The sequence below is a fragment of the Manacus candei genome, unplaced genomic scaffold (assembly GCF_025592945.1).
Source record: "Manacus candei isolate 608988 ecotype Guabito, Panama unplaced genomic scaffold, ASM2559294v1 h1tg000037l, whole genome shotgun sequence".
Taxonomy (NCBI): Eukaryota; Metazoa; Chordata; class Aves; order Passeriformes; family Pipridae; genus Manacus; species Manacus candei.
The window spans coordinates 15,418,686-15,432,390 of NW_026138085.1; the positions used below are offsets into that span (position 1 = coordinate 15,418,686).

Sequence of the window (13,705 nt, forward strand, 5' to 3'; positions counted from 1 at the left end):
AATGCCTATTAGGTTATTAATGTCTTAGTGCCCTGACACTTTCGATAGGTACGTCTGCCCACTAATCCCTAAAATACAGGTTATTTGATCCTCTGACTCAATATTATCTGAGCAGGGTTAAAAATAACTCGGCAGCTAATCCAGCTTCTGTTTACTGGTGTTGATATGTGGATCCCAGCGTGGCTGACCTGGGTAATGAAATCCTCTGAAATGACCATGGCCACTTGGGTTCTGATAAATGTCTTGCAGTTGAGCACGCAACAAATCACCTTTAGGATGCCATCTGTAATACTTTTGGGTTTGCTCTACTTGCTTTAGCAAATGGTGGCCTCCACACTGAGAAAACACAAACCTTAGAGGGGTGAGGCTGTCCAAAGCAGACAGCTGAAAATTTGATTTGATCAGAAAAAATAGCTGGTAGTAGAAATACCTGATAACAAGTTAGCACCTGGAGTAGGAGCAAGCATTTTGTGTTTTAATACCAGAAAAAGCTTTGTAGTTTTGTAGCTGAGTTATGGCTTGGAAAGGCTGCCTATGGAGCCTCCAGAATCCTCTTTGGAGGACTTCAGATCAGGCAAGGATGGTCTGGACATACAGAATGGTCAGATCAGAGCAAGGGATTCAACGATGCTCTAAGTTCCCCTTCAATCCTATATTTCGATCATTCACGCTCCCTTTATGTCCCTGTCTCCTTTTTCTGTCACTGCCAAGTGCTGGGGGTTTTTTTCACAGATTTGAGGGAATCTATTCACCCACTTGGCAGGGGGAAAAAAGTGGACTTGCTGCAGTTCCTCTGCCAGGAAGGAAATTTCTAACACCGAGGGATTTCAACCAGTTTCCTCCACCCTCTTTGGATTTTATCCATGAGGCCTAGGATCCCTGTATAGATAAAATAATTTTTTAGCCTTAGCAACCTCATCTTCCTTTTTGATTCATTTTTTCTGATAATCTTCTTCACAGACACATCCTTGCTAATTCTTTTCTGTATTATGCACAGCTGGTGCAATTTTTATTTTTTTTTAAATATTAGACCAATGGCTGGTGAACAAAAAAAATTCAAAACTGATGGATTCTCTACCATTTGAATTGTTTCTTTGCTCCCTAAAGGTCTGTTTTTGTAAACACATATTCTGTGTGTACTTTCAGGCGTTGCTATAACATCACTCGGTCACAAGAGGGAACTCGCATATCAGTCTCTGTGGTTTATTTTTATATTAAACGCTGAGGACTCTGCAGACTAATAAAGACATATTAGTATATGCATGTGTGCCAGATATGTAAGTGTGCATATATAATTCTATACTTATGTATATACCCGTGCTGTGACATGAGGAACCTTTTCCAGTGCCCAACCACACTCTGAGTGAAACACTTTTCCCTGATATCCAACCTCAACCTCCCCCCACTCAGCTTCATTCCACTTCCCCCTGTGAGGATGCTGAAGGCCACAATGAGGTCTTCCCTCACTCTCCTCTTCTCTAGGGTGAACAAACCAAGTGTATTCAGCCACTCCTCACAAGGCTTCCCCTCCAGACCCTTCACCATCCTCATGGCTTAATGTCTAATAGTTTAATGTCTTTTTTTATATTCTGGTGCCCCAAACTACCTCAATATTCCAGGTGGGGCCATTCCAGTGCAGAGCAGGGCAGGACAATCACCTCCCTTGCCTGGCTGGTGATGCTGTGCCTGGTGCCCCCCAGAACAGGATTGTATAACTGATCATCATCTAAAATCTGCACATCTGATTTATTAAACAATTTAATTATTCATTTAACTGCACCACACCTGTGTACCATTACCCTCTTCGTGTGCCTTTGTGGGATAACAGAGTTTGCACAACCTAATTCTGAAGATCTTGAAAGTCTGGGATTAGTCCAAGAAAATTAGAACTAATGAGGTTAGACCTCAAGTCAGGTGTTACAGTCCAGAACATGTCTCACGCTGTTAAGACTTACCCCATTTTTTAGCCTGGAGAAAAGGAGGCTCAGGGGTGACCTTATTGCTCCCTACAACTACCTGAAAGGAAGTTGTGGCCAGGTGAGGGGCAGTTTCTTCTCCCAGGCAACCAGGGATAGGACAAGAGGATATAACTCCCCATAGCCTGGTTGTCCCAGTGCCCAAGCATTTTCTACCTGCAGGAGTCAATGAGCAGTGAATAAAGGCTTCAGCAGCTTGCAGGACCCTCTGGCCTTCTGGTCTGTCCCAAGGTTTGACACAGCTGAGCTGGGGCAGGGTGGCAAGAACAGCTCAAGCAGCAGCACTGAGTAGCACCTCCCACCTAACACAAGGAGTCTGACAGATTCCTCTCTGGAAGTGTCCAAGGCCAGGTTGGATGGGGCCTTGAGCACCCTGATCTAGTGGAAGGTGTCCCTGCCCATGGCAGGGGGTGGAACAAGATGGTCTGTGAAGTCCCAACCCAAACAGTTCTATGATTCTTTGACTCTTGCCACTTCTTTTGTTCCTTCTTTTCTTTCTCATCTTTGTGTTCTGTGTAAATGAGGGCATTATACTGAAATATGCAGAATATATTCTATATACTCAGAGCTTTTCTTAATTGCACATAGATCAGTAAGAGGATTATTGGAGTGGTGAAAGCTGCATTAAACTGTCCTTCACTGGCCCATCTTGCCCTCTCTGGCCCATCAATATCACAAAGTTTGCAAGGAGCAGGAAGACTGTACTTTAAAACTCTTAAATCTCCATTCCCTGTTCCCCCAATGGTTGTACAACTTTTGCTGCCTCAGTCAGCCACCACTGAAGGGTTCATTTGACCTGTTATCTTAAATCCTTGTGAGATGTGCTAGAGCAACTAGTCTTTAGGGTGCTTTCTTCTAAATAAGTGATAACAATTAAATGCATTTTTGCACTTTTCCTTCCCTGTGAATGCCACAGCCTCTATTTCTAACTGCACTATATTGCTGAAAATACCTTTTGGTCGCAAGGGATCTTCAGTCTTTGTACTTTCCTTTCTGTTGCACTTTACTTACCCACAGGATGTCAGTGGTAGGGAAGCATGGCAAAATGAGAGTGAGAAACTTTCTGCCACTGTGGAACAATCTTATATCTCAATGGCTGATTGATATCCTGCCTGAAGTTGTCAGACAGAACATCTCTCTCCTCTCCCACAGGCTGCTTGTAAAGTCAGAACTAGGTTGATCATTATCTGCATCTCTCAAGTCATGATTTCCCTCTTATTTTGCTCTTTTACAATTCCAATATTGCGGGAAGTCGGGGGAAACTCCCCTCACTCCTGGGCTTTTTGTTGACTTAGTGGGAAAAATTTAGTCTGAAAGTTATCAAACTAAAAACTAGCAATATGAATGCAATAAACAAATCAAGGTATCTGTTGTCATGTTCCAAACATCTCTTGATGATACTGTTTCTGACATGGGTAGAAAGAAATCTCACTGGTATTTTACATGGAAAAATGTCTTGATGTAATTTCTTACCCGTTGATACTTTTTCTAAATTAAAACCTGATATAAATTTAGGATTGTTTCATGTATTACTTCACTACTAGATTTAAGATAGCAGAAGCAATTCAGACACGTTGCTCGTTTGATTTTTCATATATGATTCATGAAAAAAACAAACAAAAATTACGGCACTCACAGCAGAAGAAGGCTTTTTGCCTTCTTCCTTCAGTCCTTTCACTCCTTTGTTGCCTGAGTTGTGCTGCTGCTGAGCACAATCCACTCTGTGTCTCAACAGGAAGAAGACAGGAGTTATCTTGTATCTCATAACAGTGGTGTGAACATTCAGGATTGTTTACAGAAGTTCATGTAAGACAACAAAAGATTTACTGTTTGAACATGTCCAGCTTATGCTGCAGAACGTGTGTCCATGAAGATGCTGTAATTTATAGACCACCATGGTTGCTTCCATGAGAGATTGCACATACAAGTCCTGGGAATCTTTAGTTCTAACTTTTGGAGATTTTTCAGTTGACTGAATCAAAAGTGTGAGACCAATAGAGAAGATGGAAAGGGAACTGTAACCAGCTGTGGGCAGGTGTAAGCTCATCTGGGACTGGAAATGGTAGTTACTTTGGCTTTACGATTCCCAGTAGCACCACCTGATAGTATTAATATGATATTATTTATGTGACATTATTAAGTTCAGCCTTGGCAAGGTCAAACTCTGATTTATGCTATCAGTCTTCAGACAATTGTAAAACCCAGAGTTTTGGGAGAAATGAGTTCTCCATCTCCTTAAACTCTTATTTCCTTACTTTTTGTAAAACTGAGAGAGTGAGACTTGTCCACATGCCTCAGGAGGGTGTTGTGAGTATTAGCCAGATAAAATCAGCTTTCTTTAACGAGCACATAAAGCTGCATTTATCTACCAAGTGTGATTTATGTCTGGAAGCATTTGAACTGTGCCTCTCCTTCCCATGGCTTGGTATTTACCAGACTTGTTCTTACAGGGGTGCAAGAGATTAAGGGAAAAACAACAACATACTGGATGCACTGGGGCAGTTCTTCTCTCTCAAAAATATCCTCAAAAAGAATGTGCACTTATTTGTCATCACAGACAGCTTCTTATTAGACCATTGGCACTGCTTAGGGCTTGGTTTGTCCGAGGTAAAATCGAAGATAACAGACTGGAGCACAAGAGATTTGGCTCTGCTGCTGTACTTCTGCCCTGTTGAGTGACATAGCAGAGACTCCAACACATGAAGCTGCCCTAGCCAGGTTTCTGAAGACAACATTACAAGTTATGTGATATTCACACTGCACAGTGGATACCTGAACTAAGAAAATCCTGCTGTGGAACCACAGATTTTCTGAATGGGTTTCTGGCTGACTGCTGTCAGCAACAAACCTTCCAAAGAAAGGGAGAATTCTTTGCTGAGGAGTAAAGGAGCTTCTCAGTGCCTTTGGGTCATTCATAACATACAGTTTAGCATTGCTTCGTGCTAATGAGGAAAATAATAGAGTGGTGTTGGTATGTGATATGGAATTGTGTGCACATTCCCAACACTTGACTCTCCTGAGACAAGCATTCCTGGAGAAAGAGCTGCTGTGTGCAGAGAGAACAGTGTTACTTTCCAGTTTGCAGAAAGCAGCCACTCCTGCCCTGCATCCCCAGTTACTGAGGGTTTCTGTTTCTGAAATCATAAAGCAGAGATCGTTCAAGCCTCCTGACGTGAGGTGTAGGAGCAAGGCAAGTGTGGGACTGGGTGTACTTGAAAACAAACATGCACCTTGCCATGGACTCCTGGGCGGGTTTGAATGGCTGAGAGACAGGCCTTTTTCTACAGTCACTGCTGATTATCAATTAGTCACTGTAAAGCTATTCCACGGTACAACTGACTTGTGCAGACAGGTTATCTTGTACACTGAACATCTGACCTCCCCTGTCCCCCTGCCCTGTGCCACATCCTCTCTATCAGTGTGAGATGACTCATCGTGGTAGAGAGCTGTTAAAAAAAGATAATTGAGATAATTGAGAAGAAAAAGATAATTGAGATAACAGAAGAAGGTGCTTGTTACGGTAATTAAGCAACTCCATGGATTAGTTGCCTTTTGTTTTCATCTGACAATTTCCCAGTTCTATAGTGAACCAAACTCCCCCAGCTGCTCAGGAACTGGCCCAGGACTGGCTGAAGGGATGTTCTGGCCTTGCCAAGAGGCATCCAGCCCTTGCCACAGGCTGCCCTGGGGCTTGCAAAGCCTTGCAGGGCATGAGAGTCCCCCGGAGAAGGTCTGGATGTGCCTGTGGAGAGGCGGGGAGTGAAAATACCTGAGGGTGGAGGACTGCCACGTTCCTGGACTCTGCATCCAAGGGTCTGGGGAGGTCACCAGTGCAAGCAAACACTTTGCATGAGCTCAGAGATGCAAGAGCTCGATGGCAGTCGGCAGTGGAGGCACTTATTTCAGGCTGCACAACCCTGCACTAGATGGTTTGAGCACACAACAATCATTTCTCTCACGCAGATGCAAATCGAGGCATCAGATGAGGAGATATTTGCAGACCTATCTTCTGCACTTTACTAACTTTGGTTGTTTACTTAAATTCTCTGCAAGAGTTTCCAGTTGCTGTCTTGCAGAAGTGATTTGACTGGAAGCTGACTGACTACATTTCACTCTTGCCAGCTTCTGTTGGACAAAACTGAATTTATGATGTGTCTTCTGCTCATGTCACAAATTCACCATTGCTTTGTTTCATAAAATGAATGAAGTGATTTTGAGGAATAAAAGTATTAGGCAAATATCTGGGAAGTCTTTTGCTTATCTATAAAAATTAATCAGTTTTTTTCAGATTTTACACTTACTACAGATTATGGCTGGACACAGTGCTGGTGAGCTGCACACACAAAGGTATGATGAGCACTACGTCACGGAAAGACTGAAATAGCTTGGATTTGCACTTGGAAAATATTAACAAGACTGAGTATCAATTTGGTGAGTTGATATTTAGAAATTTGAGATCTGACGTGATAGATTCAGTAAGATGGATGGATGTTAATGAACCTTTTTCTTCTGCTCAGGGCCAGGAGCATGTGTAAGCATTCTGCTGATTGATCAGAAATGTGGCTGATTTTTCTTTGCACTAGAATGCAAAAAAAAAATGGTTGTTTAGGAGAGCTGAATGTGGAGTAGAAAATGTAGGAAGACACAAAAATGCGAGAAAAGTGAAATAGCTGCTTTATTTCTTGGTTTCATCTTCATAGGTGTTACCACAGAAATAATCTTTTCTATTTTAATATTTATTATTTCCTTATCATATTTTAATCAGGTGGCAGAAACACACGAGGAAATGCTTTTGATATATTACATGAGTTTCACTCCTTTTATATAATTGTATCAGATGCATTTTCTATCATCTAGTTCTGTCTTTCCCCCAAGCCCATGAATGGAAAGCTTCAGAACAACAGTGTAGTTGTTGAGCATTTCCATTGTGCTTTGATCCCAGAAACATGCTCATCCCACCAGTGAAAACAAGAAATGGAATTATATGCATTTTGATACCTACTGGTGTGAAAGCAGGATGTTCCAACCTTTCACCAAGTACAAAACATAAATGAAGACTCTTAAATACTTTTGGTGCTCAGGTAAATTATAATTTTATTGGTTTATCATTTGTTACATCTACCTTATATATTTCAGGTGGACAATAAATACAATAAATAACTTTTCTGTTCCCCCTTCTTTTTTAAAGGGTTTGGGGTTTTTTTAAAGCTTTTTTTTTTTTTTTTTAAATTAAGGGCTGAATTTATTCATTGCTTGATAGGTTGTCAGGATTGTATTGAGAAATTCTGTCACAGTTCCCTTGGTCTTGTACTGGCATTTATCCCCTCGTGGCAGGCTCTGGGATGGGAAGAACAAAGATTGGGTTAGCAAAGATTTTATGATAAAACAAAGAATTCAGATGAAACAGTAAAGATATACGTTATTTGGAGCTACACAAGAATTCAAAAAACCATTGTTAGAGACTTGTTCCTTGAGCAGTGAGTGTAAGAGTGGCTTTTCATGGTGACTAAGAAGGTGACAGTTGGATTGTCATATACTTGTAGCTGAAGTCATTTAAACCAGACTGTTCCAACCCAGCAAACAGGGCAGGTAGTGTGAGAAGCTGGGTAAGACTGGTCTGCCTGGGATTGCAAGGCCATCCTGACAATATTCCTTCCTTGCAAGTTTGAAGCCAGCTTAAAGGAGCTGGAAACACTGCATTGTCAGCATCTTCTGTGCCTCGTAGAATTACACAACAATAAAGGATGTTTCACTGCCTCAGAAAAGGCACCTGGGGCCCTCAGAGAGCATCACCACAAGCTCAGAGATGCTGCAGTCACAGCAGTAGTTCATGCCCAAGAACTGTTGAAGAAGCTGCAGCTTAGGTGGAATTTATGCTGCAGAGGGAAGGATGCTCTGCCCACCTGGCCCCAGCCCTGCAGCTTCTGCACAGCCACTCTGCAGTTTTTACTTAATATCTAAACACATTTGGAGAAAGGAGAGTAGAAAAGCAATTTAAATACTGCTCCTCTCCCAGAGATCTTTGTTTAAAGGTCCTCATGCTAAAAGCCTTTGGAGAAGGGAAGAAAGAGCCCATCTCCCTCCTCCCTCTGCCAACTGTAACAGCTTTCCACTATTGCAGTTATCATACCTGCACAAAATGGGCATTAAAAACACATCTGAAATTAATTAAACACTTCTCTACAAATGTTGAAACTAGGCATTACAGGTGTTATATCTCTTTTGTAAAAGATAGATAAAGATCTGTAGAAAAGTAAGGAAGTCTTACTTCACAGAGGTTTCTGTCCAGCTGAACCTGGAAGGTCTGGTAAAGCCTTTCAAGTACTAGTTTGGAAGACATGTTGGTTTTCAGCATGTGTTTGGTTCCTTCCACAAAGCATGGCAGTTCATGGCCAGGCTGGTAAATGAAGAAGGAATTAGAAAAAGCTAGAATGCATTTTGTATTTATCTACAGAAAGAAGAAATCCGTGTGCCTCAATATGGCAGCACGTCACAGTTAAATGCAATGATTTTGCAGTGTATTGAAAACTGCTCCAAGAACTCTGGGGAGATTGTGAAACACTGAATCCTCATGTGTGCCATGAGAAACACCTGTCCCATCTCTCAGAAAACCTCAAACTGTAAAAGGAACCTCTTTGAAGTATAATTTCAGCTGATGCTGGGGCTTCACTGTGTCTGAGGAGACTGGGTACACCTAGAGCTAAGTCCGAGGGTGACATGTCTGGCCCAGGTTCTCTTAGCATTTAGGCACCCAACCATAAAACAAAGGCTTGCAGAGATTTTCAAAGCAAGAGCCTGTATCTCTTGATATGTAAATCAAGCCCACAGAGGACTTTTGCCTCTGAGCTTGCTCCTGATTGCACTGTAATGGGAGGGCTTCTGCTTCCCTCCCCACCACTGTCCATCAAGATCAGTTTTGCTGCTATTGGTGCATTTAAAATAACTGAAAGCAAAAGTTATGTAAGGAGCAAAGTGAGCAAACTTAGCAAACTCAGTTAATACCAAACTTCTTTAGCATCTACACAAGGTACAAAAAAATATACTCACCTCAGGAATGGGAAGACACGAACATGACTGAAAATGAAAAGAGCGAGGGTTAAAACCCAGTGTTCAGTGTACAAATACAGATTTGTCTAAGTCTGATATTCTCAAAAGCTGTGTACTCACGCTGCCAGCTGTCTGCCTACAGGGGCAACTCAGGGAACTATCAACCTGGAAGAACAGCAAGTGAGAAGTCAGGATTTATGCCCATCTCCTGCACAAAGGTGCAGCTTGGCAGAAGGAAGGTGCTAAAGAGCCACTTACAAGCAGCCGCTTTGTGTAGCGGATAATTTCCCGGCCCCCGCAATAGTGCTCTGCTTGCACCGAGAGCAGCAGGCAAGAGAAGAGTATGTATGACAGCATGCTGGCACTCAGCTCAGTCTGATGGGTGACAGAAGAACGGGAGGACGGCTCCTTTTAATTGAGTCTTCACAAAATTCCCATTCTAATATGGAAAAACCCAATTATAAAACTGATACCAGGTGCCCACTATTTTTTCCTGCTATCTTGGACAGCATTTTAACGAAATCAAACGTGGAATTGAGTCACCTACTGCAGTGACTTTTCTTCAGCACTCTGGAAATTCACAGATGCTCCTCAGAAGTGCTTAATTTGAACATTATGATATCACACCCCAGCAGGAAACAATGGTTAAAAATCTACGAAAGCGTTTTTTTTTTTTCAGATGTGGGTTTTGTCCCCTGCACTCGTGTAAGTTATAGTTCCATGAAAGCAAAGTGATGATAATGTTCAGCATTGCCAGAGTCCCTGAGAAAGCCAACTGATGTGCTGCAGGTTTCCCCCCAGATTCAGGGCAGGACCTTGTTCAGAGAAAGCAGGTGACACTGGAGGGGTCTGTGGGGCAGACAGATGGATGGACAGTGGTGGGGCAGTGCCTGGACAAGCTGTCACACTGAATTACAGCTGCTGCATCCGAGGAGTGATCCCATGGTCCTGGAGTGTGATCCCACCTCTGCTGAGAGCAGGTGCCCCAGGGTGCAGCTCAGGGTGGGGCCCTCAGGGTGCAAACAGCGTCGCATCCCACCCTATGGTTACCAGTCCTAGGTAACCAAAGTGTGATTAACTTGAAAATCCTCTCAGATGGCGTCTCCAAATGAGGTGAAGGTTGGCTACAGCCCTCCCTGGCCACAGAGGTGTCCTTCTTTCAAGTTGCACACCTTGCCAAAGCAAGATTCCTTTTAAATCCCCAGTGTTGACTTCTAAGCTTCCCTCCTGTTTGCCTTAAGTCCCATTATGCCTCAAAGGTCTTCTCCAAAAGCTTGAGCCTTTTTCTGGTCAGTCTGGCTGAAGGATGAGTGAGATCCCTCTGGAAACTGTCCTGGAAAGAGAAAACATTGGGTTGCAAGTAGCTGTTTTTTATCTGGCATTTGTGTACCAACAAGGGATTCTTTTGGCTGAGAATGGCTTTGCTTGCCAGCAAGGGGAATGGAGGAAGACCTGCCTGCTTCTCCTGCCTTGCCTCCCTGCCTGCACACCCAGCACCAGCTCCACTCTGGAGTGGATGTTTCCTGCCTTTTTTTTTTTTTAAATTTGCCCGTAGGGGATTTGGTGTGGAAAGTGTACACATCCCATTAGGCAGGTACAGCTCACATTACACAGGCCCCAGGGAATACCTAGAAAAAGCCAGAGACCCTCCCTTGGCAGCTAAAGCTGATGGCAGCAGGTTGTGTTATGATCAACAGATGCACAAACACACCGTGGGGATGGCTGGCATCCATGAGCAGGGCAGGGGCATCTTTCAAGGCACTGGATTGTTAGAGAAGGACTAAAATCATTGATTAGCAATTCAGAGCCTGGGATTCCCTGAAAAGCAATAGAGAGACTTCACTTACAGGTACATATCCTTCAAGGAAACTGCTCCTGGCTCAAAGCAATGGGCAGGCTGCTCTCTGTTTCTCCAGCCAGTAAAGCCACAGCAAGAGTGAGAGCAATTAGTCCAAAGCACAAATCCCTGAAGGAAATAAATTATGTGTAACATTTGTGAGACACTTTTTTTTTCTCAGAAGGTGGAAAAAAATTATTTTACATTCTTTTAAAGGAAAGAATTCACAAGTATCTTTGGTTTAACCAAGGTTGTGCAAGGAATATGGTAACAATGGCAGAGAGGGGCAAGATGCTCTTCATAACAGCCAGGAGGTTCCACTGTGTCTGTTTTTTATTTAATTATGCTCATTAGAGATCCAGTTTTTCCCAGGAACTGCTACACTGTCTTAGCAGAGCTGTTACAAAATCTGATATATTTAGCAGGGTCTCTAGGGCCTCATCACCTAAGGAATGATATCTCAGTGTAGCTGCCATGCTCTATAAGTGAAAACAATTGATGGCATAAAGCGATTGGGGGTGTAAATCATATGCAAGATACATAATTAGGACCTTTCCATACATGAGATGTAAGTATGGGTAGTGTAATTACGGGCAGTGAGCAGTTTAGATAACTTCTTCCCAGGCCTACAGCCCAAAAGGCAAGGTCTGTGTTTTTGTTTCTGATTGAAAATCAGAGTGGCAGAGCTTCCAGAGCTTCTCTGGAGCTGCTCCCAGCCCCCGGTTCGTCCTGGCAGTCACTCCCTGCCAGCAGTGCCAGCGCTATCTCCACATCTCTGCATTGCTCTTTGATTGCTTAGTGAGATCCCACTCACACTGTTGTTGCTGCAGGGCAAATGGGTCGTCAGAGAAGCTGCATTCAATTTAGACTGAAACAGAAATCACCAGAAGTCAAACTGGCAGCGAAAGAACTTTCCCTGTCTTGGTTAGAGCAGAGATGGATGAGGTGCAGGAGCGAGTGGCACCAGTTGCAGCTTCTCTTTAGAGAGCTTAGGCTCTGTTCTGGCATTTAGAGGCTGATCTAAAGAGTGTAGAAATTAATATCTGATGCCATCCCAGCAGAAAGACCAACTTTGTAATAGAATCTTCAAACGTTTAGCTTTGATATTTTAAAACTCTTCATTCTGATGACAAGCTGCAGCAATGTATTTTGACAACTAGGGTATCATTTGCGGGCTAATTTTCTGTCCTCATGTCTAGGTGGCTGATCATCCTCTGTTCTGCTCCTTTAATCTCTCTTTCAGCAACACAGACCAAAATGTGGAGAGGAGATGATGGCATATCCCCATATATCCTACTGCTTCCCTACCCACTGACAGGGTGCAGTGGAGGAGCAGAATAAGGAAGGGGCAGAGATCTCCATCACCAGGGGTACTGCCAGCACCAGGGCAGCCCAACAATTTTCAAGTGACAGGATTTTAACCCAGAAGAGATATTTGGAAAAGGTGAACACACAAAACTCTCCAGGGTATTTCTATGATCTCTTACAGGCACTTTGCTCTGGCTGCTTTGGAAATCCTCATCTAATGTCCTATACATTTTTGGTTTATGTGTAAATACTTTGGGATATATTTTCTTTCAATGCACTTACTTTGATGATAGGTCGAATGACAGAAAATGCTGCACAAACATCCGATTTCCAGATCGATATTTTAACATCATTTGCCTAAAACTCCAGATATGAGTTCTCGTGAGAGAATTTGCATCCCAGTGTAGAGTTTCCAGGAAACTCTGCTCAGTTTGGGTTTTCTAATGTGGAAAAAAAGACTGCCTGTAGAGTAAAAATACCCAGATAACAAAGCAGCCTGCTTTACATTTGCTGTGTGCACTGATCAAGATAGAAGGGCTGCAAAGACCACAAATGAAGAGATGCTAATTCATAGTTTCATTTTCTAGAGATAAGGCAGCTTGGAGTATTTTTTTTCCCTTTCTTTTAGATAAAGATGACGTATACTAATGTAGAAATGAAGGAAAGTAGGGGCATTCTAATTCCTTTGTGAAAGGGTAAACCATAGTACAGCAATACCAATATTGCCTATGACAGAAAGGCATCAAATCCTGATGAACTCAGGGAACATTTCATATGCCAGCTTGAAGAGGGTAGTGGCACCCCCTGAGAGCCACACCCTGTGCTCTGCCCTAGCAGATGGACCAGGGGATGTCCTCAGGACTGTAGATAATTGAGCTCTCATTATTTTTCAGAAGCGTTAATTAATTTGACACCATTTAAGCTTACTAACAAAAACTAGCGGCGCTCAGGAGAGGGGAGAGCACACGAGAGAGACCTTCAGAGCTGCAAGTCCTCCTTGCTTCATGCAATAGGACAGTCACTGGAGCTTTCCTGGGTTGTCCCAAGCTCTCCATGTTGCAATGATATTTAGCAAGAGCTGAGGCATCTGCAACAAAAAAGCCCTGGCAGCAACATTCCAGCCACTCTGGGTGTCATGCACAGTGCAAGTGCTTCCCACAACCAACCATCTCCAGAAGGAGACAGAAGAAGGCAGGAACTGACCACAAAGTCACCTGCTCTCTTGTATTTTAAGTTTTCTCCTGATGCCATTGCTCTCACTTCAGTGTCTTCTTTTGTGTCCTGACTGCTTTCATGAGGAAAGAGAAACACTCAACTCTCTCACATCACAAGTCCACTCACCCTTCCTTGCTTGTCCCGCTGTGTGATGACCCCGCGGGCTGGATTTCCCACTCAGCATGGCTCGTAGAGAGAGGCTGAACACTCAGGACACACAGGCAGCACCAGGCATTCACTCTGTGGCTGGGCTGGAGCTCCTCAGCAGCCAGCCCTGCTCCACAGCTCGCTTTTCCTGCTGGGAGCACTGACAACCCACCTG

General features: G+C 43.3%; 1 protein-coding gene across 1 annotated transcript; it reads right to left on the reverse strand.

Annotated features, from left to right (window-relative positions):
- Positions 1–7,147: 7,147 nt before the first annotated feature.
- Positions 7,148–9,493, reverse strand: IL9 (interleukin 9). Its single transcript, XM_051794193.1, has 5 exons — positions 9,282–9,493; positions 9,144–9,188; positions 9,024–9,050; positions 8,245–8,373; positions 7,148–7,313 (listed from the first exon to the last, which is right to left on the reverse strand). The coding sequence occupies exons 1-5, from the start codon at positions 9,378–9,380 to the stop codon at positions 7,206–7,208; spliced, it is 408 nt and encodes a 135-aa protein (XP_051650153.1). The 5' UTR covers positions 9,381–9,493; the 3' UTR covers positions 7,148–7,205.
- Positions 9,494–13,705: the final 4,212 nt, after the last annotated feature.